This window comes from Cygnus olor, chromosome 9 (assembly GCF_009769625.2).
Source record: "Cygnus olor isolate bCygOlo1 chromosome 9, bCygOlo1.pri.v2, whole genome shotgun sequence".
NCBI lineage: Eukaryota > Metazoa > Chordata > Aves > Anseriformes > Anatidae > Cygnus > Cygnus olor.
The window spans coordinates 17,407,041-17,435,035 of record NC_049177.1 but is presented as its reverse complement, the minus strand read 5'-3'; the positions used below and the strand labels follow the sequence as shown (position 1 = coordinate 17,435,035).

The 27,995-nt window shown below is 64.7% G+C and overlaps 1 protein-coding gene across 4 annotated transcripts; it reads left to right on the top strand.

Moving 5' to 3' along the window:
* The first annotated feature begins 276 nt into the window (after positions 1 to 276).
* On the top strand, positions 277 to 26,644 carry EPHB3 (EPH receptor B3). Of its 4 annotated transcripts, none has more exons than XM_040567969.1 (16): positions 277 to 397; positions 12,631 to 12,695; positions 13,005 to 13,677; positions 20,738 to 20,893; positions 20,990 to 21,325; positions 22,269 to 22,393; positions 22,543 to 22,711; positions 22,805 to 22,910; positions 23,288 to 23,340; positions 23,463 to 23,585; positions 23,683 to 23,930; positions 24,148 to 24,363; positions 24,453 to 24,602; positions 24,692 to 24,885; positions 25,027 to 25,182; positions 25,334 to 26,644. In XM_040567969.1, exons 1-16 carry the CDS (start codon positions 292 to 294, stop codon positions 25,440 to 25,442), a joined length of 2,985 nt encoding a protein of 994 aa, XP_040423903.1. In that variant the 5' UTR covers positions 277 to 291; the 3' UTR covers positions 25,443 to 26,644. The 4 variants fall into 4 exon arrangements, with proteins under 4 accessions (XP_040423903.1, XP_040423902.1, XP_040423904.1 ...); XM_040567968.1 differs by having other exon boundaries at positions 23,243 to 23,340; XM_040567970.1 differs by having other exon boundaries at positions 23,243 to 23,340; positions 24,692 to 24,917.
* The last annotated feature ends 1,351 nt before the right edge of the window (positions 26,645 to 27,995 follow it).

Here is a 27,995-nt window from a genome sequence, read left to right as displayed (position 1 = left end):
GAGGGAGAGGGGGCGTGGCTCCGCGCAGCGCCCGCCCCTTTCAATTCATCTTTCCCCGAGGCCCCGCCCACTCTCCCGCCTCCGCCCAATGGGCGCCGCGCTCGGCGTCGCCAGGGGCGCCGGGTTGCTAGGGGCGGGCGCTGATTGGCGGGCGGGCCCCGCCCCTCGCGGCTGAGCGGCGGCGGCGGCGGCGGCGGCGCCAGAGCGCGATCGTGGCGCGGCGGCGAGAGGAGCCGCGCGTGGCGCCGAGCTCGGGACTGCCCGGCGGGGCCGCCCGCACCGCCCCCCGCCATGGCCGCCGCCGCCGCCCGCCCGGGGGCCCCCCCGCCGCCGCCGCCGCTGCTCCCCCTCCTGCTGCTGCTCCTGCTGCTCCCCGGCGGCCGCCGCGCCCTCGAGGGTGAGTACCGGGACACCGCGCACGGAACCCTCCGGGGCGCCCCCGGGCCCGCGGGCGGCTCGTTTGGCTTCCCCGAGCCGCCGTCGGCCGCCGGGTCCCCGCCGGGAGCTCGCTGCCGCCGCCGCGGCCCCGCTCCCAGCCCCCCCCCCCCCCGCCTCCCGCCGCCCTCAGTAGGTTCCAGAGTGAACGCCCCGCGGAGCCCAGCCCGGTCGGCCGCTCGCTTCGCCTTCCGAGGCTTCTCGCCGCGAGCCGGAGGGCTGGAAAATCCATCCTTCCGACGGTGGAAAGCTCGCGGCGGGCCAAAAGCGCTGGGGCCTCCGGAGGAGTGGCCGTGCGCCGCCGTGTCCGGCTCCATCCCTTCCCCCGGCAGCCGGCTTAACCCCGCGGGCTCCGGCGTGGGGCTGCCGGGGGGGGGAGCGGCCACGCGTGTCGCATCCTTACCGGAGCCGTGGCGAGGGGGGGGGGACACGCAGGAGGAGGAGGGACCCCCCCCTGCCCTGCCCAGCGCTCCCCCGCTCCGCTCGGTTTCAAGACGGTTCCTTGGCCCCCACCCGGGGGCTGAGATCCCGGCCGGCCCGCGGGGCCCTGCGGCTGGCCCCGCTCCGGGGTCCCGGGGCGGAGGAAGGGGCCCGGGGGGGGGGGGGTGTCTGGGCACAAAGTCTGCGCGGTGTCCGGTAACCGAAGCCTCTCCCGGAGCTCCGGAGGTGGCGGGGTGGGGGCTAAGGGAGGCCCCGGGCCGGGAAGGGAAAGGAGAGGGGAAAAAAAAAAAAAACAAATCCCCCGATAAGGAGAATTCCCCGGTTCGGCGGCGAGCCCCGGAGCTGCCCGGCCGGCCCGGCGGCGGGGGCCCCGCTTTTGTCTGCTCGGAGGCGGGTTTGGGCTGCGCCTTCCGCCGCTGCGATCTTTGGGCTGCGGCCCCGGGGGGCTCGGGGGGCTGCTGCGAGCGGGAGCCCTGCCCCGCTGCGATTTCGGGGGAGCGATCCCCCCAGGGCTGGGCTTCCTACAAAGTTTGGGGGTGGCTCTTACGGGTGTTGCTTTTCCTCCCCCCTCCCTCTCTACCCAGTGGATTTTATTTTTTTTTTCTCTCTTTATTTTGGCAGAGGGGTGGGGAAAAAAAAAAAAAGGGAAAAAAAAAAAAAAAACATCCTCCTTTGTACGCTGTAGGAAAACGAGCTGGGATTCCTGGCCTGCTCGGTCCAGGAGCGCAGGGGAGGGAGAAGCCAGCTTGGCACGGGCGCTGCCAACGCCAGCTCGGGCACCGCCGTGCTGGGAGGCAGGAGGACAGGAGGATCAGGAGGATGGAGGTGTGGGCAAGGAGCACGTCCTGGCGTATCCCCAGCCCGCAGGCAGCCCCTCGCCCACCCGCTTGCCGCCACCGCTTTGGGAACGGGGAAGGAAGCCGGCGGTGGCGGCGTGGCAGGGCACCGCGAGCATCGGCCAGGGCTGTCCCGCTGCTCCCTGGGGAGGCTGGGGCCCGGCCTCTCCCCCGCCGCCCGGGCGTGAACTGGCGCGAAGAGCCGGATGGAGAGAAAACAAACAGCTCGTGCCGAGGAGCCGCCGGGTTTTCTTGGCTTCCCGAGCGTGCGAAGGGGTCAGGGAACAAACGCGGTGCCTGAGGAGGTCGGGGCCCAGCACCGTGCCAGCACGGGGGACCGCTTCAGGGCCTGGCTGGCACCGCACGGTGTTTTGGGGGCTGGCCCTGATTCCCATGGGACTTTTTTTTGTTTTCTTTTTTCCTTTTTTTTCTCGTCTTTTTCCCTTTGCTCTCATCCGAGCTGGAGGGAAAGTTGCTGAGGTTCCCACCCCCGCCGCTTTTAGGAAGCCACTGTTGGTGTCGGGGTCAGCGAGCTCCCGCGCTTCTGCTGCGCTGGGCGTTCCTGCCCGCTCGCACCGCTGCTTCCCGACGGGCACCGGAGCGCTCGAGCAGTTACTGTAAATCCAGCGTGCACGTTCGGCCGGGTATTTTAGTGCTGATCATAAATCTGGCGCGGCCATAAATCTGCGCTCACGTCCTCCAGGCAACGGCAGCCGGTGGCCCCCGGATCCAGCCGCTTCACCGTCCCCTCCGAGGGGGTGACGGGCCGGGCGTGCAGCCGGTGCCCGGCTGGGAGGGCAGGGTCCTGGCAGCTCCGGGGCTGGATCAGCTCCCGTCCTCGGGGGCACGGCGCGGCGTTGGGTTTCTTTACAAGGCCCCACGGGGGTGGGGGAGAGCCGCACTCAGCAGCGGCTCAGTGAGGGCTTTGTGCTGCCGAGGAGAAAATGGTTTCTCTCCAGATCCTGTAAGTGCGCTGGGTTTGTTTGAAGTCACAATGTGTTTTTCTTCTCCGGTTCAGCAGTCCCCGGGCCGGCTGCAGAAGGAATGCTCTGTCCGGGGGCAACAGCGGATCCTTTCTCCGGTGCAGAGACTGGAGCCGAGGAGCAGAGTTTGTCCTGGCGGGGCTGCGGGAGCCGAGGCCCCATGGGGAGCCGCAGCGCAGGGCGAGTGCTGTGTTTGAGGCTCTTGCCATCCATCCGGCTTAAGACCTTGGGCCTTGAAGAGCCTTGGCAAGAGGGAGCTGGGCACCACCGGGTAGCTCTGCCTGTCCTCATGGGGGGTTTGGGTGGGCTGGGACCAGCACTCGGAGGAACAAACTCTGTGCCCCTCTGCTGCCTGAGCAGCCTCTCTGGGCACGGGGCTCCATTTAACTGGGCTTTGTCCATGCGCTTCTCCATCAGCCCCAGAGCAGAGGCAGCGTCTTGCTGCGTGCAGCCCTGATCTAACTCAGGCTTTAGCAAAATTCCCGGACCAGGAGGATTTATAGAGGTTTTCCTCATCTGGCGCCGTCCCTTCCCTGCTCCCAGGCTCCCGCCAAGTGTTACGCAGGCTGACCACGCACTGGGTGCTGTGCTGCTCACCGCACCGCAAACCCCGCTCAGCTGCCCCCTGTGCTGGAACCACCAGGTATTTCCTTGGCGGGGAGATTCACTTTTTGTTTAACTACTTTTCACTGAAACAGCTTGTTTCTCGGTGGGGTGATTCAGGGAAGCTAGCTAGCCCTGCTGTTTTATTGATGCTCAGGGTAGGGCTGCAAGGGAAAGCAGGTTGCGGGGCTCCGTTGCGCTCACCGGATTCATTAAATCTCCCGTTCCTCGCAAAAAGCTCCGTTTGTGGGAGCCCGCCCCGGCCGTGCTCCAGGCGGGGAGGAGAAGGGCTTTCCTTTGTGTCACGCAGAGCATGCGGCCGGTCGGGGAGAGGGGGAACTTGCAGCCGGGGCTCTGCAGCCCTGCATTGTCTGTGCCTCTCCTCGGCACGCAGCTCTGCCGTGGGCTGGAGGCGGCGAGTGCCTGGCCACAGCTCCGGGGCCGCGTCTGCCTGGGCTCCGCGATTGGGAATAGCGGCCTCTGGTTTTTAAGGAATGAACCGAAACTCCCTGTTTTGTTGTGATGACTTAGTGCAAGAGATATTCGGGGAAACCAGTTTGTTGCATTTTCTTTCCGTGAGCCGTTTGCTGCTGCTACTGGAGTAGGGGAGCTTGGCGTTTAATTAAAACAGCCAGAGCAATCTGAATCACAGACTTGCATGTTTTTAAAATTGTAGCTGTTCCTGTTGTGCTGAGTCAAACTGGTTTGTCGGGATCCAGCGTCTCCGCCTGGGAGCCGCACTGGGGGAAGGGTGCTGGGGCCGCCCCGGCCGGGGTCCCCCCTTTGCTGGCTGGGGGAAGCAGCGGGTTGGGTGCTGGTCCCCGTCCTTGTCCCCATGGGTCTTGGTAGAGCCAGCGGCTGCCATCACCTTGTGCTTCCCCAAGATCAAAGGCAAAAGGAGCTGGCATCGCTCGTGGAGCGGGCACGTTCCCAAGCAGTGTTTTGGGGAGGAGGGAGCCGCCGTGCAGGGACCCTGCCGCAGCCACCAAACCCCATGCGGGAGCGGTCATGGCCCCTGGGGACAGGCTGCTATCTTGAAGGCCAGGAGACTTTCTGTAGTGACGTTCCCACCCTGGCGGGACAGCCTCATTTGGGTTTTGTTTTTTGTTGTTGTTGTTTTATGTATATCATCGTCATTATTGTTGCTCAAAATCCAGTCCCGGGCTCAGGCTGGGCTTGCCCTGTGGCGGTGCCAGCTGAGGCCGTCGGGGCTGGTGGCAGGCGTGGACCATCCTCCCTCATGAGCAGAGCCCCACAGACCCCGCCAGCAGCCCCAGGGCAAGGCAGGAGCCATTTTGTAGGGCGGCTGGGCCTTCTCGAGGCCTCGTCCTGCCTCCCTTGGCTTCCAGCATTGCCCACCCTTGTTGAAGCCTTGTGGGGCCACCAAGGCCTTGGAGGGCTGAGCTCGGGGGCTTCGTCCCCTTCCTTTCCGCAGAAGACCCAGCTTGAGGGGCTGCGGCCCACCCCCGGAGCCTGCTTTCCCCTCAGCGAGGCAGGAGGGAGTGAGCCCGCCGCGGCTCCGCATGGCCGCCCCTCTGAGGAGGAAGGGGAGCCATCTTGGGAAGAGGCAGGAGCTCTGCAGCACGGCCGAGCGCCGGCCCCGCTCTCTGCACGCGTGCCAGCACGTGGCGGCCGGGGGGTCCGGGGAGGGGGTTGCTGCGGGGATTTTTTTTTTTTTTAATTTTATTTTTTGCATGTTGCTAAGCTCCGGGCTGACGAGGCCTGGTGTTTCTCACGCATGTGGCGGGAGCTGTTGACAAACACCTGTTTCCCAGCCCCCTCCCCAGGAATGCCCTGGGCGCGGGGGCCCAGCAGGGGCTGCGATGCTGGGGGGGGAAAAAAGGGGGGCAGCAGGATCCCCCCCCCCCCTAAACCCTGGTCCCTTGCCTGCCACAGGGGAGCCATCCCCAAGGGCTTTCCTGCCTGGCAGCAGCTGCAAAACAATTTGGGCCTCCCGGTTCCTCTCTGAGGTGGGGCCATCATGCAGGCCCCTCTGCAGAGCTGCCGAAAACCTGTCCCGGGGAGGGGACACCGACCGCCCCCGTGCTGTCCTGCTTGTCACCGGGGTGCCTTGCTGCTTGCCCAGCGAGGGCTGGGGCGCAGGAGGGACCTCGCGGGCTGGGCGAGCGGGGAGGGGGCGCGCGGCATGCACGCACACACGGCGTGCGATCCAAGGCCTTTTTTATTAATGAGAAAAATGTGCAGGGCTTGAACGATCGCCAGGAACAGATTTATTCTAGTTCCCCAGAAATTAAACTGAAATGAAGGAGCGAGTCAGCCCGGCCCGGCACCCCCTCCTGACTCTGTGCTTGTTTTAACTCTGGAAGAATCTGACTTTGGGGGTGGGGGAGGCGGGGGGGAGGATATTTGGGTTTAAGCAGTTCCAGATGGGCTCTGTGCTCGAGGAAGCGAGCGGAGAGCAGCGTGGAGATTTGGGTAACTGCCCCAGGCAGGAGAGAGGAGGGAAATCTTGGCAGAAACCCCTGCTCCGCGCTGCCTGGATGGGATGCAGCTTGGCAGCCAAGCCGCCCCGTCTGTGGGGCGAACCTTTGTATGTGCAACGAGTAACCTTTTTTGGGGAGGGGGTGTTTTTTAAATATCATTACTCCTTCCCTGGCCTCCTTCCAAAAGTACAACCTGGAAAAAACAGAGCTGGGGGGAAAAAGAGAGGCGTTTCGGATCGCAGCCTGCTGCACGCGGTTGCCTCGTGGAGGCAGACCCACGTCAGGACTCGTGCCCGCCTTCCCCGGGGATTTTGGGGCTCTGCATCCATCTGTACCAGCCCGGTGGCCCCGTGGGGGTGGACACCTGCCCTGTGAAGCCATGGCGACACTTCCCTCTCTTTGCAGGGCCTGGAAACGCGGGTGGCTTTGTGGGCCAGTTTGCTGCCTACATCCTGGTTAATAGCATTCGCGGCTCGAACAGGTCTGGCGTCTCTGGATCCGATGAGTTATTTCTGTGGCAGTGGAGGGCGGCTGCATGGCTGCTCCTGCTGGGGACACCGACCTATAAATCTCCCCTGCCTCCTGGCCCACACGGCTCCTGCTGACCTGGCACGGCTGACGCCGCACTGGTTGTCCCACGGGAGCTGGTGGCAGGGCACTGTGGAGGGCGTCCCTTCCCCGTGCCCATCCCAAGCGGGTGGCAGTCATCACAAGGCTAGCAGGGTCTCTGGGGGCTTATCATTGGGGTCTGTTTTTCCCGTGGCTCAGCAGAGCGAATTCGGCTTTTCCTGAAGGAGAGGAAAAGCAGCGAGCGCTGGGGCACATGCACCACGTGGGCAGGGATGGCAGCTCGCCCCAGCGAAGCTGACCCCGGCATGGCGCACCGGGCTCTGACATCCGAAATCCCCGCGGTATTAATAGAACAGTAATTGCAGCGCAGGGCTGGACTCGGGCAGCTGGCTCGCGTCCTCTCCCGGCGTCAGCGCGGCCGTTCAGAGGGACTGGGGGCTGGCAGCAGGACCTGGCAGGGCTCGGGCTGCACGCGTCCAGGGCGCAGCTGAGTCCTCGGCATGCGGCTGCAGGGCAGGGACCCGCCGTCCTGCTGCAAAAAAAACCCCGTGCTGCAGCCACCGTGATTTGTAGGGGGTGCGCGCTGCGCGCCAGCCGGTGTCGCAGCCCAGCTTGGCACGGCCGTGCTCCTGCAGTGGCAGAAATCTGCCCTGCCCGGCTCGACCCGGTGTGTGGACGCCTGTCCCTCCCCGCGTCCCGGGCGCTGCCACTTGATCTGCTTTTCGCAGTTGCAGAGCTGGCACCTGTCCTCTCTCACATGCTTCAGTCTGTCTCACGGCCATCAGGAAACAGCTCCTGGCGAGGAGCACGCGGCCGGAAAACCCTCTTCAGCCAGTCAGCGGGTGGGTGATGGGGCAGGGCTGGATGGAGGCAGCGCTCCCGTCCCCCTCTATCCCTTGTGCTCGCAGTCATCCTGGGGCTGGCTCTGCCTGTCCAGTAGGTGTGGGGCATTGGGGTCAGGGAACGAGGGGGAAACGAGGAAGATGCAGCCGGATGATGGCTCAGAGCCACGGGGCCATCTTCCCTGGTGAGGTTGTTACATCCCGGTGCAGGCTGCCCTCGCAGGTGTGGGGTTGGGAAATGGAGGGGGAGGACGCAGCCTCGGTGCATCCTTGGGCTCTGCAGGGAGCTCAGGACCCAGGACCAGCGGTGCTGCCCGTCCTCAGCCGGGCTCGGCTGGGGCAGGGACTGCCTGCCCTTGTGCGTGTGTGTGTGGTGTGTACAAAGGGGCCTTAATCTCAGTTGGGGCCTCTGGGCCCTGCCATAATGCAGAAATAATGAGTCTATTATTAAGTGCCCACAGTACTTCTTCACTCTGGTGGCTCGCCTCCAGCAGCAGGCAGAACCTGCCCCGCTTGAAGTGGATGTGTCATCATTTGCCTCAGCAAATCCGATCCCCTTTGATGATGGGCCAAACGCCCTTGGCACGAAGGGCCACAGCTGTGATACAGGCCCCACTTTTTTTTTTTTTCCTCCTCTCTTCCCTTTGTTCCCAGCTCGTTGGCTCGCCCCGAACCTGGGGCGAGCGCGCGTTGGTGGGTGCGGGCAGCCGGAGCCCTGCGTCCCCCAGGAGAGGGACTGGGGGGGACGTCCCCACAGCATCCCCACGTCCCCCTGCTCCAAGCAGCCTCAGCACCGGGGAGCAGGCGCCCTGCTCTGCGAGGACGGGTTCCCAGCGTGGGCGGCGATAGGGAGCGCTCCTGCCCTTCCCTTGGGCTGAGCCGCGCCACCCCAGCCCGAGAGCCGAGGGTGGGGACCCTGCGTGGCCCCCGGCCCCGCGCTGGACGCCGGGCTGTGCAAGGGCGCTGGGAGCCTGGGGGTCCCCAGGGGAGCTGGGGTTTCCCTCGTGGGCTGTGCTGTGTGCTGGCGGTGCTGCAGAGGGAGCTGGCAGACAGCGTCTGCAGGTTTCTGTGCTGGGCTCCACAAGCCTGTGCCCAAAGCTTCTGCTGTGGGTGTCCCCAGGGCTGTCCCCTGCCTGGGAGGAAGAGGAGGAGGAGGGCTGTGAGGTCTGGCTGGGGTCAGGGAGAAGCCGGGACCCTCCTCAAGGAGGGGAGAGCAGCGTGCTCTGGGAAAGGTGTCGCGGGGTCTCCCCACGTGGGCTGACCCAACGCCCAGCGCTCTGTGTGGCTCCGCTTTTGTGTACGTGAAGCACTCGTCAGCGGGAAAAGTGCAACCTCAGGTTCTCTCCCACAGGCAGCTCTTTGTTCCCAGATAAAGGGCCCTGCACCAAAGGCCCTTTGTGCCGCTGCTTAGAACGGTGCCGGGATTAATTGTGCCGATAGGTGCTTGAATGGCGAGTGCGCAAGGCCGCCCGCTCCCGCCGTAATCATCTCAAAACTGAGGAGGAAATTAAAATGTACGGGAGATGCCCCTTTTGGTGGCTGCTTGACTAGCAGGCACCGAGCGAGGCTGCGAGCAGATCCTGCTGTCCCGAAGCAGCCACCTCTCCTCCCGGCACGGCCAGGGGTGACGGCGAGGGAGAGGCAGGCGCTGCCCCAGCGCCCCGACGGAGCCGCCGTGGCGCTGGGTTATGGGACGGGACGGGATGGGATGGGACGGGACGGGACGGGACAGGACAGGGTGGCCCAGCCCGGCTGCCGGGGCTCGGCTCCCGCGGGCCGGGCGCGATGGTGCGCGTGGCTCCCAGGGAGCGCAGCGGCGTTGCAGAACAGGTTCCTCTGTTTGCAGCAGGGCTGCGTGGGCGTCTTTACTAACTTTCCTCCCTTGCCTTCTTTCAGGATGCTCGGGACTGCGCTGGCTGCCTTCTTCCCCCGTTGGGGTGAGGAGCTGGCGTCGTACCCTGCCAGCACATCCTGATAAAGCCGGCAGTCCCCACGTTCAAAGGGAAGAGCGCTTAAATCGGAGCCGGTCGGTGGAGACGCTCGAGTCTTCCCCAGCGGCTTCATCTTGAAAGAATTTTCCCTTCTGGCTCAGCCAGCGCTGAGCGCAGACCCCGCCACGGCCGCTGCGCGCGTCTGCCGCCGAGCAGCGCGGGACGGGCTCCCTGGGCCTCTTCTTAGGGGGGGAGCTGAAGCGTTTGGCTGGCCGCGGAGCGTGCACGCAGCATTCCTGGGCCCCTGCGTGGGAAGAGGTCCCCGTCTTCTCCAGATGGGCCCATGCCGGGGCTCTGAGTGCCCCGCGAGCTGCCGGGGACCCCACAAAGGGGATGGCAGAGCAGGGGCTGGGACCCCTGCTCTTTGCAGCTCAAGGTGTGCGTAGGAGGAAGCTTTGCGGGGCAGGGAGGAGGCAGCCAGAGCCGTGCTCGTGGCCCCATCTGAGAAGTGAGGCTCTTTCCCGGCTCCTGGATCCATGCCTGCCATGGAAACCCTGCTTTTGTGTGGGGGCGGCTGTGGATTGCTGTGCTTGCCAAAAGAGAGCAGGGCTCGTTCTCCATCCGAGCTCCCTTGCCTTGGCCTGGCTGGAGGTAAGGAGAGGACACCTTCCCAGCACTGCAGACAGGAGTGATAAAGCAGGCCTTAGGGTGACTTCCCAAAGCTGGTGAAATTGGGAGCCAATTTCCCGTTGACTAATGAAACCAGGCTCTCTCCTCGGTGTGCGGGATTTGGGAGGCTTTGACTCACAGCTCCGCTGGCCATGACGCTGTTCACGTCTCTCCAAAGCACCTGCAAACCGAGACTGAGCCGGGAACCACCTCCGATCCCACCTCTGGTGCTGAGCACGGGTGGGAGCGAGCCGCCAGCACTCCCAAACTTACCCGGCGCCCCAGCCCTGGGTGCTGACGTGTGCCCTTTAGCAGGGTGCCAGCGCACAGCACGGCCCAGTGCTTGCTGGAAAAAGGACAGGAGCCCGGTGCCGGTCTGTCGAGAAATCCTCGTGGCAGCTCCGAGGGCACCGCGCGGTCTCTGCAGCTCCGCTGCGGCCGGCTGGGCTCAGCGGGTGGCCGCCGGCCCCGGGCAGTGCCGCAGCCCTCGGGGCCGTCCGTCTGCGACCTTCACGCCCGGCAGGCTGCGAGGGGAGGCTGGGGACGACCGCTGACCCCGTCCGGCCCCGTGCGCTCCTGCAGCTGCAGGAAAGCCCCGCCGCCCTCCGCGCCGGGTCCCGTTTCCTTTAGCTGCGTTGCCCGGTGATTTTATTTTTATTATTTTCCCTCCCTGCTCTCTCTCTCTGTGTGGTTTACGCAGCTCTCGCGCCAGCGGGGCCGGCTCAGCTCTGTTGTTTTCTTTCCCCTCCTCGCTGGTCAGCGGGTAGAAGCTGCCAAATTAGGGTGCAGTGCGTCCAAGCCCTGCGTCTACCCTGGGCCGGTGCTCGCGGGGAAGGGCGCTGCCGGAGGGGACCGCCGGCCGGCGCGCCCTGTCCTTCGGTGCCGCAGGGCGCTGCCTTCGGCACGGAGGTTGCAGGGCACGCAGGGCTTTCCCACGCACCGGGGGGCAGATTTAAGGCTGCTGCTGCGGGACCAGGCTGCCCGCAGGACCCCCACACCACCCCATCCTGGCAACCCCCCGCAGGCGAGCGGCCCGTGGCCGGCCGTACCCCGCGCCCCGTTACAGCCCTGGGTCTCCGCTCCGGGACTTGGCAGCCCCGCGCTGTCAACGCCGAGCGCACGCTTGGCTCCGCTCCGCCGCCGGCGCTGCGTGCCTGGCCCCCGCGCAGCACCGCTGTGCCCTTATTAGGGCAGCTGGCGCGCGGGGCCGTGCCTCGGAGAGGTGCGGGTGGCCCCGCTCCGTAGCCCCCTCTCCCGTCCCCTGCGCGGGCTGCCCTCGCTAGGAGCCACCGTGGCCACCCCGGCACGGCACGGGGGCTCAGGGGAGCGTGGCAGCTTGCCCAGGTCTGTGTCTGCCGTGGTTCTCCCTGCTGGGGATGCTGCCCCTGTGATCTGGGCAAACAGGGGGGCGGAGAGCCCGTGACCCTGAGGGTCCTCGTTTATCCGTGCCGCGGTGGCACTCGTGTTCCCCTGCCCCGCTGCTTCAGGGCTGCGTGCCAGCGCCGGCTCCTGGCGCGTCCGTGGGTGCCAGGCCAGGCGGTGCTGGCTGGTGTCCCCGGGGTGGGACTCGGAAGGAAGGTGTTTACCTCCAGCAGGGCTTCATCTGAAACCCTGTAATGTGCGAACGTTTCCTTCCTCCTCCACGCTTCCTCCTTGGCTGGGTCAGCCGGTGCTTTTCCTGAGGTGGAAGGAAAGAGGCTGAAATTGCCCCTTTGCTCCCGGGGCTGAGCCGCGGCGCCCGGGATGACTGTGCCCGGCTGCGGGGAGGGAGCCGTGCTCGGGGAGCTGTGCCTCCGTGCCCTTCATCTCCGGGGCAGAAGGGGTGAGGGACGGACAGACGGACAGCCCTCAGGGTTAGGGTGCAAAGGGAGGGGAAAGGTTTTGGAGCTGGGCCTGGCGGGGACCCTCTGAGCACACCGGCTCTGCAGGGGGCTGTTACCCACCTTGGGGCTTTGCCCGGTGTTTGCAGCTCCTTCACCCCAGGCTCCCCATGGGCAGGGGAGGACCAGGAGGACCCCAAGGGTGCCGAACAACCCACGGGGCTGTCCTGGATGTAGGGTAGCAGAGCCAGCATCCCGTGGCAGGGCAGGCCCCCATCCCGCCCCGGATGCAGCGGGGCAGTGAGCCGGGGAGGGAACCATCCGCAGCGGCCCCCGGCACGGTGTCGTTCCCTGTCACTGCGTTTTTTCTCCCAGTTTTTTGTGCCCGGTGCTCAGCTCGGAGCCGCGCGGCTCTGCCTGGGATTAGCGACAGCTGCCTGCAATTGCAGCTCTTCCCAGACAAGCGTCTCGCTCCCCCAAGGCTGGGGCTGGGGCTGTTTGGGGAATGCTGTCGGGGTGGTTTGTCTTGTAGTCTGCTCCAGGAATGTTGGCCAGACGGTCAAATTCTTCTCCCCTCTTGTAAAATGAGTGATGTGGGGCGTCTCTGGGAGAGCAGCCTGCCAGTCCCTCCTCCTCTGGATAAACCTGCCTGGCCCGCACCGCCCTGTCATGGGAACGGGCCCTTTCAACCCCAGCCACAGTAAATACGCGCCCTGCCAAAGCGCAGGGGGAGGGCGCGGACGGGGGGCCGGGGAGGTGGGGGGCTCGGCGGCCGCGGCGGGGCCGGGGATGGCAGCCTGTCCCCGTGCCACCTGGCCGCCCCTCGTCCTGCACCTCCGCGGGGACGCCTCGCTCTTCCTGTTCTCCTGACAGCAGAGCAGAAATCTGGAGTCTGTCTGTGCCGCTCCCCCTCCTCCCACCACGTCTCACCCCCCAAGTCGCTGTTTTCCGCAGAAATGTCAGCTCCTTTCTTCCCCCACTCCTCCTGTTTTTTTTTCCCCTCGAATCTTGGCCTTCAGCTCCAATTACTTCTCTCCTTCCTCCCTCTCCCTCCAGAGACCCTGATGGACACGAAGTGGGTGACCTCGGAGTTGGCATGGACAACCCATCCGGAGACGGGGGTAAGTCTGGAGCCGGACCTGGTCCCCAGTGCCAAAGGGCACGGCCCTGGGGGGTCGGGGTCGCTCCCCTGTGCCTTCACCCTCCCCTCCCGTGCATCCTCTGCCTTGTGAGAGCACACACTCGTAGCCCCACGCTGACTCCATGCCGGTGACGCACGGGTACGCCGTGGTCCCTCGGCACCCCGGTGGCCCCGGAGGGCTGGGACGGGCGGCGGTGCTGCCGCTGCCCCCCGTTAGCTGCTGCCCTGCCCCGTGCCGTTCGCCTGGTGTCCCCAGCTGGCGGTCTGACGCGCTGCCTCCCTCTTGCAGTGGGAAGAGGTCAGCGGCTACGACGAGGCCATGAACCCCATCCGCACGTACCAGGTGTGCAACGTGCGGGAGGCCAACCAGAACAACTGGCTGCGCACCAAGTTCATCCAGCGCCAGGACGTCCAGCGCGTCTACGTGGAGCTGAAATTCACCGTGAGGGACTGCAACAGCATCCCCAACATCCCCGGTTCCTGCAAAGAGACCTTCAACCTCTTCTATTACGAGTCGGATACGGATTCTGCCTCGGCGAGTAGCCCTTTCTGGATGGAGAACCCCTATATCAAAGTGGATACAATTGCCCCGGACGAGAGCTTCTCCAAGCTGGAGTCCGGCCGCGTGAACACCAAGGTGCGCAGCTTTGGGCCCCTCTCCAAGAACGGCTTTTACCTGGCCTTCCAGGACCTGGGGGCCTGCATGTCCCTCATCTCTGTCCGGGCTTTCTACAAGAAATGCTCCAACACCATTGCTGGCTTTGCTGTCTTCCCGGAGACTTTAACGGGAGCTGAGCCCACGTCTCTGGTCATCGCTCCGGGCACCTGCATCCCCAACGCGGTGGAGGTGTCCGTCCCCCTCAAGCTGTACTGCAACGGCGACGGCGAGTGGATGGTGCCCGTGGGAGCCTGTACGTGTGCCGCAGGGTACGAGCCGACCATGAAGGACACCCAGTGCCAAGGTGAGTGCGTGGTGGGGGAATCGCTCTGCCTTGGCCCTTCCGTTGTGTTCGCGCGCGCGCGCTGATGGAGGAGGCAGATCTGCGTTGAGCGAGGTCTGTTTCTGCAGGCTCGGGAGCTCGGCTGGCTCGCTGAGCACGGAGCAAGGGTTACTGCAGCGATGGGGCGGCATCTCAGAGGACCGCTCTGCACTTTGACTTGCTGGTGTCTGCTGTGCCACGCCAGTCAGCACCCGCTAGCTGCGGAGACCTGTGCGCTGCGGGACGTGTCCGCTCGCGAGGGGCCGTGACTCAGGGGCACGGCCATCAGCAGGGACCCGGCACGTTTAAGCCCCCACGCATCATTAACAGCCTCTTTCACCCCTGCTGTCGTGACCAAGGGCTCCGTTCCCTCCCTCCCGCGGCGCACCAAGGTGCTGATGGCCGGGCTGTTCCCGGCAGGCGTGATTTCACGCTGCCGGTGCGGAGGCATTCAGAAACCCCAGCGGCGAGCGGGGCCCCCCTGTGCGAGCTGCGGGAGAGGCTCGCGCCCTGCCAGCGCTGCAGGCTTCCAGCAGGCTGCGTAGGGAAACAGGCAGAGGAACGTGAGCTCCTGCAGCCCCTCGGAGGGAAGGGGAGAGCAGCCTGCCCGCGGAGGGGTGGCACTGGAGGTTTGGGGGCTGGCGTTGCTGTTTCACCCCGCGTGGGGGGTGTTGCGAAGGAAAAAGTCTGCCTGGGTGGATGTTGGGCTCGCTCGCGGTGATTTTGCCCTCGGGAGCTGCCCGCAGCACGCAGGACGCTGCCCAAGGGTGGCTCGGGCAGCAGGAGGGATGCTCGCTGCTCCCCAAGGCTGGAGGCATTGCGCGGGGAGCGGTGGGCCCCCGGGGCTGGATGCCTCGTGCTCGCCGATGACGGGATCCTTGGCGCCAGCCCTCTGCTCTTGGCAGGGGCGATGGGATCTGGGATGTATACATGACCGGAGCGGCTGGCCGTGCCGCTGCTGGAGACCAGAGCCTCCGTTGGTCCCGACCCAGCTCCTGCCCCGCCAGCTCCAGGCAGCCGTGGCTGGGCGAGAGCCCACGCTTGGTGTGCGCTGGGGTCCCCGCTCCTGGGGAGCTGCTTTCCGTGTTGCTTGGGCTGGGAGATCTTGCAGACCAAGGGCTGATGGCTGTTTCCCTGCATCGAGAGGGGCTTGGGCTCGAGGTGACGCCTTTTCACGCCGGCATCTGTGGTTCCCTGCTTGGAGAAGGCAGCAGAGGCTCCACAGAGGCGATACTCTAGCCCGGGCCATGCCTGCAACCACTACACTCACCAGCGAGGCGTCCAGAAGAGCAGCTCGGGGCAGCAGCTTGGCTCCCATCCCAAGGCAGGGCCGGAGGGCTCCCCAGGTGACATTCAGGGCATCACTGCAGAGCCTGGGGCCGTGTCCCCTCCCTGCTCCCCCCAGGAGGAGCAGAGACCAGCGCAGCGCCTTTCCCAGCACCGCGAGCGCGCCTCCTCCTTTCTCCATCCTCCAGCACATGGGCAGCACCTTTATTTTCTCCCCCGAGCCTCAGCTTCTCTCCCCGCGTGGGGAAGGCGCGCTGAGCCGTACAGGCACGTCCCCATCCACCAGCCTGCCCTTCGCTGGGTAGAAGAAATGGTGTCTCCACGTTTCTCTGGGAAAGTCGCGCCGCGCTCGTACAATCAGATTTTCCGCCATATGATCGTGTGCTCTAAGTGGAAACAGCTGAGGAAGGGCTCGGAGAACCCAGCTCCATTTTCTACTCTTTGTTGGCTGCCTCCTTGCCGCGTTTCTGCTCTTCCCCCTCCCCACGCTTCTGCAGCTCGCCCTGCAGAAGTGCCCCCGCCAGTGGCTGGTGCACGGGGGGAGCGGGACGGAGCCCGACCCCATAACCCCAGCAGGCAGGGGCCGTGTCACAGCACCGGGGGGCCACGGTCCCCATCCTGCCCGGGGACACCGGGGCGCTGCCGCCCGGCGTTGTGGGGCTCTCCCAGGCGTCCGGGTGGAGAGTGCCGCGAGGTGCCAGATGGCATTTTAATAAATAACAATACTGCGTAACCGCTTAGATGGGGTAAGCCCTGTTGTAAATCTCCCCCTTTCCCCAGACTTTTCCGTGGCCTTTGAAGATCTCCTCCTCCTCCTCCTATTTATCTCCATCCAGCGCCAGGATTAGACTTCGCATTCAGACCTGTTACAATGCAGCTTGTATCCCGGTCCCTCGGGAGCCGAGGGCTCATCCCGCCCGGCTGAAGGCAGTTTCTTTGGCATGCTTTGTAATGCGATATGCAAGGCTGGTATCTGGCGCTCTACTCAGAAGTTGCCACAGCATTGATTTGGCATCTCATTCTCAGCCTCATTATCTTTATTTAATTAGCACACGGCCCTTCTGGGGGTTGTGCTGCTTCCCACACGCTCCCCGCCACGGAGATGCGCGGAGGCAGCGCTCGCGGCAGGGAGACGAGCTCCTGGCCAGGGGCTCGGTCCGTGACGACCCAAATCACGCCGGATTTTTGCTGATGAGGAGCTCCCCGCCTCGCGCGGGCAGGCGTCGGGATTCCCCTGCGAGCGGCGAGCTCGGTGCCCGTCGTGGGAGCACAGAACAGGTCGGCCGCCGGCACCTCCCCGAAAACGCTGCCGGGCGCGCACGCCCCGCACCTCATTCGGGAGCTGCGCCCCAATTCGGGGCCGTGCCGGGGTGCACGGCCATGCAACACCGCCTTCACCCTGACACAGAAGGGTTTGGGAGCCGGCTGCTGCCTTCCTACCACGCTGCGCTAGCAGCGAGCCCCCTGCACGGCCACCCCGCAGGGCTCCTGGCACTGCCCGCTGCCTCGTGGCTGGTGAAAACCCAGACCACGACTGAAAACCCAGTCCCACAGAGCCGGTGCGCGGCGCCGGGCTCCTCTCAAAGCCGTTTCCTTTGGGTTCCCCCCAGTGGAGGCGCTGGGGGCCGGCGCTGCGTGTTTGGGTGCCGTCAGCAGGCGATAGCAGGTCAGGCTGGGGCCAAAGCGTGGCTTCTGTAAAAATACATTTTCCTTGCAATCAGTGACTAATGGAAACATCACCGTGAATTAAAAAAAAAAATGCCAAGCAAGCAGTCCCCTTGCCAACTGTTTGCAGCTTTGCATTGCAACACGGGGTTGCTGCATGAAAACCAGGAAGTGAAACTGCCTTCTATTAATTGTCCGGGATTACAGATCAAAGGCAGCTCGGCAGCGCAGAGCTGGCGCTTCAGAGCCAGGCAGCTCCACAATGGCTCGCTTGTAACACGGTCGAGGAAATCTGCCTCTGCCGTCCTGCGTGTTGACCCGCTGCGGCTCGAGAGGCAGCGTCGCTTATTGGAGTTTTTTTCCTTTTAAAAAAAAAAAAAAATTTTTTTTTTTGGTTTCCTGCCTGTTACTCGGATGCCACTGTTCAAACCCCGAAGGGCTCTTCCCTTCCTCTCCCCTTCGACTTCGCTCCGTTCACGTTTGGACTGCACTCGTGTAAAATATTTCCACCCAAAGGGTGATTTGAAAAAAAATCAAGTGCCTTTTAAAAGAGGCTCGAAATGAGAGTTACCGCCTCGGCTCTAGCTGGGCTGCTGCTCGCATGGCTCTAATCCATCTGCAGCCACTTACGAAAGCGCGAAGGGAGTGAGCAGTGTAGGTTCATAAAGCACAGATCATCCCAGGCAAACCTGATTGCTGCCTTTAAAGAAATTACAGGGTTGCCGGACAAAGGGATGTGATCAGTTTAATTTATCTCGACTCAAGTGAGGCTTTCTGCCTCGGTCCTGCGGGGAGAGAAACGGCCAGAAAGATGCTGCCCGGGCTGGAACAGCATCGCACGGATGGAAAAGCAGCCGAGTCCCCAAACAGGGTAACTCGGAGGAGTTTTCCCCCCGCTGCTGGGAGCTGCAGCGAAGCAGGGCTGGTGCCCCGTGTCCCCCCGGGGAGGGGGCCGCCAGGTTTCGGGGGTGCTCGGTGTGCCAGGTTCGGTGCCGCTTGCCCACGTCCCGCGCCGTAATCGCCGGCTGCGTGCGGGGTGAGTCACGGCGCCCTGATGCCGCGCTGGTGGCTTTATTTCGGTGTTTTTCAGCTCCCTCCCTTGGGCTTCGTTCACAGGGGTGGGGACTGCGCCGGGGAGGCGTGGAAGGGTGCCCCCCCCCCTGCCCGACCACCCCCTGCTGCAGCTCGGCACCAGCGGGGCAGGATCAGGCCCCAGGGGGTCGGAGGCTGCTGCACGCCCAGCGGCGCTGCCAGGAGAAGCAGCTTCCCCTTCTATTTCCCCCCGTGTCCCCGTAAATACCCGCTGCAGCCCTTCATCCCCGGCTGTCACACCGGGCTGCGTCTCCCTCCCCGCAGCTCCTGGGCAGCGCGGGGCACTCCGCCTCGGTTCCCTGACCCGTTGTCCTGCGCCCGTCAGCCCCTGTCATGTTCTCCCCGGAGGCGACCGCAGCCCGGAGCCGGGCGATGTGATCTGTGTGCAGAGGCTGGGGATTGTTATTTTATTTTATTTTTTTCAGCAGGAAAAGCGCTTATGGAGAGCTCGGGGTGGGGGAGAGGGGAGCCTGGCTGCCTGGCCGGGGCTGCGGTCACGCTCCTGCTCTGGTGATGCCGGGTTCCCTCGGCGGCGTGCCGGTCGCGGCAGCGCTGGTTGTGCGGGCAGCTTCTTGCAGAGAAGAGATGACACAGCGGCTTATCCGCCGGGGACCTGGGATCAGCTTTCAGCTCGGTTACAGCCTTCAAATGTGGCTGAGAGCTGTCACGCTGCCACCGAGGTCTTTACGCTCTGATTTATTAAACGGAGCCGGATGCCTAAATGCCGTGGCGCAGCTGGGCCTCGGTGCCTCTCCTGCTCTTCCTCGCCCTAAATCGGGCTCTGCCCCCTCCTTGGCCGGGGTGGCAGCGAGGGTGAAGTGCAGCCGCCTTCAGCTCTTGCTCCGTGTCGTCTCCGAGTTGCCCTGTGCTCCCACGGTGGCTTTTGGTCCCCACGCTTACCTGGGCGCAGGAGCCGTGAGGCTGCCCGGGGCGAGGGGAGGAGGAGGAGGAGGCAGAGAGGAAGGCGTCTGTGCTGAGGTGAAGCTCTGGGGTGGCTGCGTGTTGGGGTAGGGGAGGGGGACAGGGGTGGGTTTGGGCTCGCCGGGGCAGCCCCTGCTCCGTCCTGAGGCCGCAGGAGGCAGAGCACGGCGGGGTGTCCTGGCGCCTCTCCAGAGCACCTCGCCGTCCCCGTCTGAGGCTCGGGCTTCTCGGCTTCACGCAAACGCCGGTTGCTCCAGTTTCATCCCCCGCAACAAGCCTATTATTTCAGGGGGGTTTGTCCCTGATGGATCTGGGCTCCTGTCCATAACCAAAGCATGTTTGGCAGCTCTCGGAGCCCAGAGTGTTCCTGTCCAAGAGGTTTCAGTCATCTCTCATTCCTCAGCAATCTGGTTCCTTATGTGTGAATCTGCATCCACCCAGTTTTAACTGCCTGGGACTGCGGCTGGGGTGGGTCTGTGCGTGCTGAGGCTGCTCCGGCACCTTTGGGCAGCTGCCCTCCGCGTCCCGGCGTGTCGGGCTGGGGGGACGCGAGCCCTGGTTCCTTTTCCATCGCTGGCAGACGAGCACAGCGGCGTTATCTGCGCGGTCAGGATGGGCTAAACTTTAATTCCCAGAGGCTGGGTGAGCTCAGGTCAGGGAGGTGCAGGAGCTGAGCCGCGCGGGCAGTCCCGGTTTCACCGAGCAGGAGCCTCCTGGGGGCCTCCAGCCCCTGTCCCCGCGGTGTCTGGCAGCAGGAGAGCAGGGTGAGCCCCGCACCGTGTGGGGCTGCCAGGAAATTTCCACGCGGGGTGTCGGGAGAGGCCTCGCAGTGAAGCAACTCCTCTTGTTTATGGCTGATGTCACCTGGCAGGCACGGGACAGGAGTTGCTGCTTTGGGGACAGGACTGCCAGGAGGGCTACGTGCCCCCGGTGCCGTGCCGGCCAAACGGGGGCGATGCCAGAGCAGAGCCGGTGCTGGTGGGGGTCTCAGTGCAGAGCAGACCCCGTGGCTGGAGGCAGGCCCCGTGCTGGCCTGGTTTCAGGCCGCATTGTTGCAGGGCTGCGATAAACGAGGCGACGTGGAGGCGTGGGGCGGTTTCCCGACGCTGCTCGGCTCGGCTCGAGAGCCGTTAATCCCTTCACGTGCCCCTCGTTAGGGCTGAGTGCCCGTGGAGTGAGCGGGGCCGAATCCAGGCTCCTGGCTCCTTTACGGGGCCGCTCGGAAGCAGGGGCAGGAGGCTGGCGGCGCCGGCCTGCAGGAATGTTGGCATCTGGCTCGGCACACGCCGCTGGAGCCGGCCTCGGGGGTGCCACCGCCGCGGGCCGAGAAGTGGCTGAAGCGGCAGAGGCTTGGGGTGGAAGGGCCGTGTTGGGGCTGGGGGGGCTCTAGGGGGGCTGCCCAGGCAGGGCTGAGTCCTTGTGTCCCCAGGAGATGGAGCGAGTGTCCTGCTGCAGCGCTGGGCACGGCGTCAGTGCGTGGCAGGAGCCCCTCCTCGGGAAATGGGGAGAGGAAACAAAATGGGGATGGATGTGTGTTCCTGCACGGGGCTGCCCTGATGGGCCGCGCTGGGCCCATTGCTGCTGCCTGGGTCTGCCGCAGGAGCAGGAGCAGTGCCCAGGAAAGCTGTGCCTGTGCCAGGGGGTCCCTGGGCACTGCTCGCGACCTGGGTGAGCTCGGCTGTGCTGGCACCAGATGGTATCAGCTCGCCATAGCAGCCCTGTTCATCCTGACGGGCTGGGACACAGCTCCCTGCCCTCCAGCTGGGCTCAGGACCTGCAGTGAGCTCAGAGAAGGGGCCTGCAGTGAGCCTGGGCTTGCAGAGATCACTGTGAGCCTGGGAAAGCATCCCCTGGACACGGTCCCTGTGTGAGGAGGGATGAGCAGGAGAGGCGTGCAGGAAGCGGCAGGATTTGCCTCCAGGTTGTAGCAGCGTAGGAAAGGCTGGAAAGGCTCGAAGGTGGCCAGTGGTCCTCCCGCCACCACCCAGAGATCGTGCAGTGAGGGAGGGTCCTGCCCGGCCTCGGGGACAGCAGTGGGTGCCCTTTATTAACGCGGGTTTGCTTTCCTTTCCTCCAGCCTGCGGCCCAGGAACCTTCAAGTCCAAGCAGGGCGAGGGGCCCTGCTCCCCCTGCCCTCCCAACAGCCGGACGACCTCGGGAGCAGCAACGGTCTGCACGTGTCGCAACGGCTTCTTCCGCGCCGACACGGACCCCGCAGACAGCGCCTGCACCAGTGAGTCCCACCGAAGGGACGGGGGAAGCGAGCTGGGTGTGGGGTGGGGGGGCGCGTGGCAGCCGTCCCTGACCCCCTTCCGTGTCCCCCCCCCAGGCGTGCCGTCGGCTCCCCGCAGCGTCATCTCCAACGTGAACGAGACGTCGCTGGTGCTGGAGTGGAGCGAGCCGCAGGACGCGGGCGGGCGGGACGACCTGCTCTACAACGTCATCTGCAAGAAGTGCAGCGTGGAGCGGCGCCTGTGCACCCGCTGCGACGACAACGTGGAGTTCGTGCCGCGCCAGCTGGGCCTCACCGAGCGGCGCATCTACATCAGCAACCTGATGGCCCACACCCAGTACACCTTCGAGGTCCAGGCGGTGAACGGCATCTCCAGCAAGAGCCCCTTCCCTCCCCACTTCGCCTCCGTCAACATCACCACCAACCAGGCAGGTCAGTGTCGCCGCCGGAGAGCAGGGGCTGGGCTCCCCGCCGCGCAGCGGAGCGGGGATTTCTTGCTGACGGCCTCGTGGGCTGCAGTCCTTCGTGCTGCCGTGCTACTGGCTCTCCGTCCCTGCATCTAATCCCCTGGGTGAATTCTCCTCTCCGTTGGAACGTGTGTCCCTGGAGGGGATGAGATCAGAACGCGTGCAAGCGGGGAAGGGCAGGCTTGGCAGATGCTCCAGAGAGCTCTGGATCTCCTAGACCCACCCCAGAGATGTTGCGCCTGCTGTGAAGGGAGGAGGAAGGAAATGAGATTTCTCCCCTGTGGGCCTGGAAAGGCTCAGCACCAGCCCAAACCTTCGCAGGCAGCCGGCTGCTCTGCCATTCCCCCTTCCTCCCGCCCTGGCCCGGCTCCAGCGTGCTGGTAATCTCCAGCTGCCGCGCTCTGATCTGATTTCACGGGTCTCACCGGTGGGGTGGGGCGGGCAGCTCCTGGCAAGGGGAAGAGGGGAAGGAGCCCTGGTTTGGGCTGCCAGAGCCCTTCCCCGGACCAGTCTGCAGCGAGGCATGGGGTGAAGTGTCACCTCAGTGCAATTTCCGAGCGTCCCTTGGTCCCTTATCGCCTTGGCTGCAAGATGCTGAGACCACATCTCCTTCCAGAGACGGTCCCGAAGCTTTTCTGTGCCTTTTGGCTGGGGTTATCAGAGCAGGACCCGAGCTGTTGAGGGATGGTGGAGGATGTAGCTGGGCGCAGGAGGGCTCACTGGAGCTGCAGAAATGCTGAGGGCAGACAGGGTGGGCCCGGGGAGAAGCAGGAGTGCTGGCTGCCCGTCCTGTGCAGTACCTCTGGAGACGAGCTGTGCACAGCCGTGCCTCCAGCCCGGCTGGTTGCAGCGCTGCCGAGCGGGTGCCGGTGCCGGCACAGCCTCATTTCTCTCTTCCTCTTTCCCAGCCCCATCTGCCGTGCCCACCATGCACCTGCACAGCAGCACAGGGAACAGCATGACGCTGTCATGGACTCCCCCGGAGAGACCCAACGGCATCATTCTCGACTACGAGATCAAGTACTCCGAGAAGGTAAAGCAAAGCAGCCGCTCCCCCATCCTGGCCCTTCTGGCTGGCCACCAGCCCCGCAGCAAAGGGGGTCCCCGCAGGGTGTCTGGGGAAGGGGAGCAGCAACGGGGGGACCACAACACAGCGGTGACTCCCCCGTGTCTCCCCAGCAGCAAGGCCAGAGCGATGGCATTGCCAACACTGTCACCAGCCAGAAGAACTCGGTGCGGCTAGACGGGCTGAAGGCCAACGCTCGGTACATGGTGCAGGTGCGGGCACGCACGGTGGCTGGGTACGGCCGCTACAGCCTCCCCACGGAGTTCCAGACAACTGCAGAGGATGGTAGGTACCAGGACAGGGCTGCCTCCGTCCCCCAGTCTCCCAAACATGCTCCTCCCCAAGCCTGACTTTGATTTCTGCCTCTCCCTCCACCAGGCTCCACCGGGAAGACTTTCCAGGAGCTGCCTCTGATCGTGGGCTCGGCCACTGCGGGGCTGCTCTTCGTCATCGTTGTGGTCGTCATCGCTATCGTCTGCTTCAGGTACTGCCCTCGCAAGGAGCAGGGCTGCAGAGCCGGGTTTGGGGGTTGCTTATGCCTGCAGGCAGAGCTCCAGCAGCTCCAGTCTGAGAGCGAAGGACTGGACCTGCTGCACGTGGGTCCCGCAGGAGGACCGTGTGTCTCTGCTTCCCAGCACCAGCTCTGGGCTCTGCCCGGGCTCCTGCCGTCCTCTCTCAGTGCAGCTGGGCTCTCTTCTCCCACTGCACCTCAGGCAGAGATCGCTCTGCTCGCAGGCTGCTGGAGGGGAAGCTCTCTGGCTTAGGTTGTCTGTGCTGGGATTTGGAAGCTGGCAGCACATGTCTTTGCCCCATCAGGAAAGGGATGGTTACTGAACACCTCCTCTCGTCTCCTTTGGGCAGGAAGCAGCGCAACAGCACAGATCCCGAGTACACGGAGAAGCTGCAGCAGTACGGTGAGTGGGAGCCCAGCACGTGGGCTCTGCCTGCCCTCTCCCAAGTCCTGTGCCGTGCCAGGCTGGCGTGGCGTGTCACCCGGGTTGTGTCCCTCCCTGTGACGAGCCCTCTGTCCTTGCAGTCACCCCGGGGATGAAGGTCTACATTGACCCCTTCACTTACGAGGATCCCAACGAAGCTGTCCGGGAATTTGCCAAAGAGATCGACATCTCCTGCGTCAAAATCGAGGAGGTCATCGGAGCAGGCAAGTCCTGGGGCTGGGCACAGCGGCTGCTGAGACCGCCTCTCCCCCAGCCGCCTGGCTCACCCTGCTGCCCCCTTGTCCCCTTCCCCACCCGCAGGGGAGTTCGGCGAGGTGTGCCGCGGGCGCCTGAAGCTGCCCGGCCGCCGCGAGATCTTCGTGGCCATCAAGACGCTGAAGGTGGGCTACACGGAGCGGCAGCGGCGGGACTTCCTCAGCGAGGCCAGCATCATGGGCCAGTTCGACCACCCCAACATCATCCACCTGGAGGGCGTGGTGACCAAGAGCCGCCCCGTCATGATCATCACCGAGTTCATGGAGAACTGCGCGCTCGACTCCTTCCTCCGGGTGAGCATCCCCTCCTGCCCTGGGCTGGGGGCTGCCAGCTCCGAGCTCCCCTTCTCCATCCCTCTGCGTTGTCGTGCTGACATCCCCAGGGTTACTTAACCTGTGCATCTTGGGGTGGGGGAAGATGGATGGCCCTAGGCAGGAGGTGGTAGCATACGGGGATCCATCCCCAGTCCATTTGGGGTGTTGAAAACCCCTCTGATCTCTCCCCTGGCAGCTGAACGACGGGCAGTTCACGGTCATCCAACTGGTGGGGATGCTGCGAGGCATCGCTGCTGGCATGAAGTACCTCTCGGAGATGAACTACGTGCACCGGGACCTGGCTGCCCGCAACATCCTGGTCAACAGCAACTTGGTCTGCAAAGTGTCCGACTTCGGGCTCTCCCGCTTCCTGGAGGATGACCCGGCCGACCCCACCTACACCAGCTCCCTGGTACGGGATGCTCGTGGGAGACCCGCAGAGCTGGGGGTGTGGGGACGGACCAGGTACGTGCTAACTAACAGCGTTGTCTGCCCGTGCAGGGGGGCAAGATCCCGATCAGATGGACGGCTCCTGAGGCCATCGCCTACCGCAAATTCACGTCGGCCAGCGACGTGTGGAGCTACGGCATCGTCATGTGGGAAGTGATGTCCTACGGGGAGCGACCCTACTGGGACATGTCCAACCAGGACGTAAGTGCCCACCGGAGAGCGGGGAGCTGCGGGTCACCGGCAGGGACCCAGGGGGCTCACAGCCTGCCTCCGTGCACGTCTCCCCGCAGGTGATCAACGCGGTGGAGCAGGATTACCGCCTGCCTCCCCCCATGGACTGCCCCACGGCGCTGCACCAGCTGATGCTGGACTGCTGGGTGCGGGACCGCAACCTGCGGCCCAAGTTTGCACAGATCGTCAACACGCTGGACAAGCTGATCCGCAACGCTGCCAGCCTGAAGGTCATCGCCAGCGTCCAGTCTGGGTCAGTGGGGTCCCAGATCCCGGGGAACACAGGTGTCTGGGACTGGAGACGTGGGAGGGCAGGGATGAGAAACGTCCCTGCTTCCAGGTACAACTCCACATCCCTCTTCTCCCTGTAACCTGTGGCTCTCTTGCCCTGCAGCATCTCCCAGCCGCTCCTGGACCGCACTGTGCCGGATTACACCACCTTCACCACCGTGGGAGACTGGCTGGACGCCATCAAAATGGGACGGTACAAGGAGAACTTCGTCAATGCCGGCTTTGCCTCCTTCGACCTGGTGGCACAGATGACCGCGGAGTAAGTCACTGCTCGTGGGGCTGGGTGGTCCCTCGCCTCTCCGGCAGCCAGCTGCCTGAGCACGCAGAGGGCAGATTTGTCAGGGGGGTTAAGGTCTGGGAGTCAGCATCCAGACCTGCCAGGTCACTAAATCTTCACCTTCTCTTTGCAGAGACCTGCTGAGGATAGGGGTGACGCTAGCAGGGCACCAGAAGAAGATCCTGAGCAGCATTCAGGACATGAGGCTGCAGATGAACCAGACGCTCCCGGTTCAGGTTTGACCGCAGGGGACTCTGAATTGGAACGGACCGAGGGAACCTGCCAACCAGGTTCAGTTTGCGGTGCAGCCCGGCTTCCCGTTTCCCCCTTCCCGCGGCGCTCCTCTGCCTCGGACGCTCGCCTGGGACAGGCCGGGCCGGGCCGCCCTTCCCCGGATCGGAGGCACTCGTGCCGAGAGGGAGCCCGGCTTTTCGTCCCGTGTCCTGGAGCGGCGAGGCAGCGACGCAGTCTTCATATTGAAGATGGATTATGGGACGGAGATGGCACATCCCGCTTCCCGCCCTGTCTCGGTGCTCATCGGTTTGAAGAGTTGTTCTGCTTCTTGGATTTCTTTTCACCCTGTTTTCCCCGCCCCGAGTCCTCACTTTCCCCCGTCCCCGAGGCCACAGACTGTTGACCCGTCCGCTGAGTCCGTCAGACACGTCCGAAGCCTTCCCTGACCCCGGTCCCCGCATGGAGGCAGCCGGGGGAGGCCGAGCCCCCACGGGGGCTGCCCACAGCATGGAGACGACGCCAGGGACGGGGCTGCCCGGCCCCAGACAATCACTTCTCTCCTCCCCCCTCGCGGCCCCTCCGCACGAGGGTCTGCACTGGAACGTGTCCGAAGGGAAGGCTTCGCTCCCTTTCTTCTTGGCTTTGCACGCCAGAACCCGAACCCCGTGAGATTTTACTATGCAGGGAGTTAGGCAAAAAAAAAAAAAAATAGAGAGATATATTAAAAAAAAAAAAAAAAAAGAGGGAGCAGAAAGGGGAGGGAGGGGGACCAGGTGCCCAGCTCCGCATCTCTTACCCTCTTGGTTCTCGTGGCCGGCTCTGGACTGCAGAGTGAGGCCGTCAGCACGTTTGCACAGGGACCCTCGGCCCCCGGCCCCACGGCAGCCGCGCTCCCGCGAGAGGGGGACGGGGAGCGGGGCCGGGGCCGGGGGGCTGCGCCGCGCGGAGGCCTGGCCTCCCCCAGCCTCCTGTTTTATGCAGAAGGAGCGGGTGCCGCCGGCGCGGCCGCCCCGCTCCTGACACACGCTGTGATTGCTGCCAAAAGACTCACTCACCTTCCTCTGACTCTTCACTGCAGCCCGGTTCCTCCAAGCTGAGGGAGAGACTCCCAGCGTGCGTGAGTGTGCGTGAGTGTGTGCGTGCGTGCGTGTGTGCTGGCCGGCAGGACTGTGTGAGGCAATGGGCAGAATAAAGGCAATAAGAATTTTAACGGAGTTTCCTTTGCTCGATCGCTCTCGCTGCACCAGCACGGGGTGCTGTGCCCCGCTGGGGGCTGGCTCTGTGCCCCCCCTGCTCACCCACTTCTCTCGCTGCGGGTGCTCCTGCAGGGTCCCCGTAGGCAGCGGTGCCGCGGGGAGGTGCCGGGCATAGACCTGGTGCCAGCCCTGCAGTGCCCAAGGACACGGCGTGGGGCACAACGGGTTGGAGGTAACGAGTCCCGGGGCAGAGCCGGACCCCGAAACCCCATCTGGTGCCGCAGGAGATGCTGGTAATGGTTTTTCCCATCCCCTCCTCGCATCAAGCCCGACCTGTGGGAACCAAACCCGGTGAGTGAAAACAGAGCAGGGCCAGCCTCCGCCCCAAAGTGAGCGGGGAGCAGCCGGGCTCGCCGCCACCCCACTGCCGGTGGCCCCACAAGCCCCCAGGACTTGTCCCTGGGGCTTGTCCCCGGACCCACAGCCCTCCCGTGGCCAGGGCCGGCCTTCCCGGGGCGGCCCAGCCGGCTTTTCCCAGGCGGGAGCGGCGCGATGGCCTCCGTGAGTCACCTCGCACCTGCCTCCCATGAGGTGGCAGCTGCCCGGCCAGGTGCGAGCGCCGCCACTTCAAAGGCACCCGGCGAGGAAAAGACCTGGGGGTGCTCCCACCGGGACCGCGGGGATGGGGTCCCCAAACCCTCGGCCACTCGCTGCCGAGAGCGGGACTCCCCGTCCCCAGGGGGCTCGCACGTGTCAGGGGGCTTCTGGCCGCAGCCCCTCGGTGGCCACGCGCCTCCAGCGGCGTGCTCCCCGAAACCCGTGGGGTCCTGCCCTGCCCGGCTGGCGGTGGCAGAGCCAGGTGCTGTTTTTCCCCTTTCCCTGGAACTTGCCCGCCCTTGGGTTTCTCATTAACCCCGTCCCCCAGCGCAGGAACAGCAAACAAGGCGGGGGGGCGGCTGGCGGCGCCCTGCACAGTGCAGCAACAAGGAAGGGGCTCCCCGCGTCCCACCACCCCTCTCTGCGGGGTGGCCGGGGTCTCCAACACCGTCCCCTTTCCTCTGGGGCTTCCAGGGCCCAGTTTGGGCCCCTGCTGCAGGGACCTTCCCCCGGGGTGCCCGGCTCCGCAGGGGTCCTGGTGCTGCAGGGCTGGGGTCCCCACAGCATCCCCACAATGCTCGATCCTGGCTTGGCTTTGCTTTTTTGGGGGAGTCTGCTCATTTTAAATAGCAAACCCGCAACAAACCACTTCTGCCTTCTCATTTCCCCAGCTCCGGGTCTCCCTCAGCCCCCACACCGCGGGGTTTGCTCCTCGGGCAGCCCCATACCCTCCTCTTCCTTTTTATACCGGCATGTACACGGAGAGAT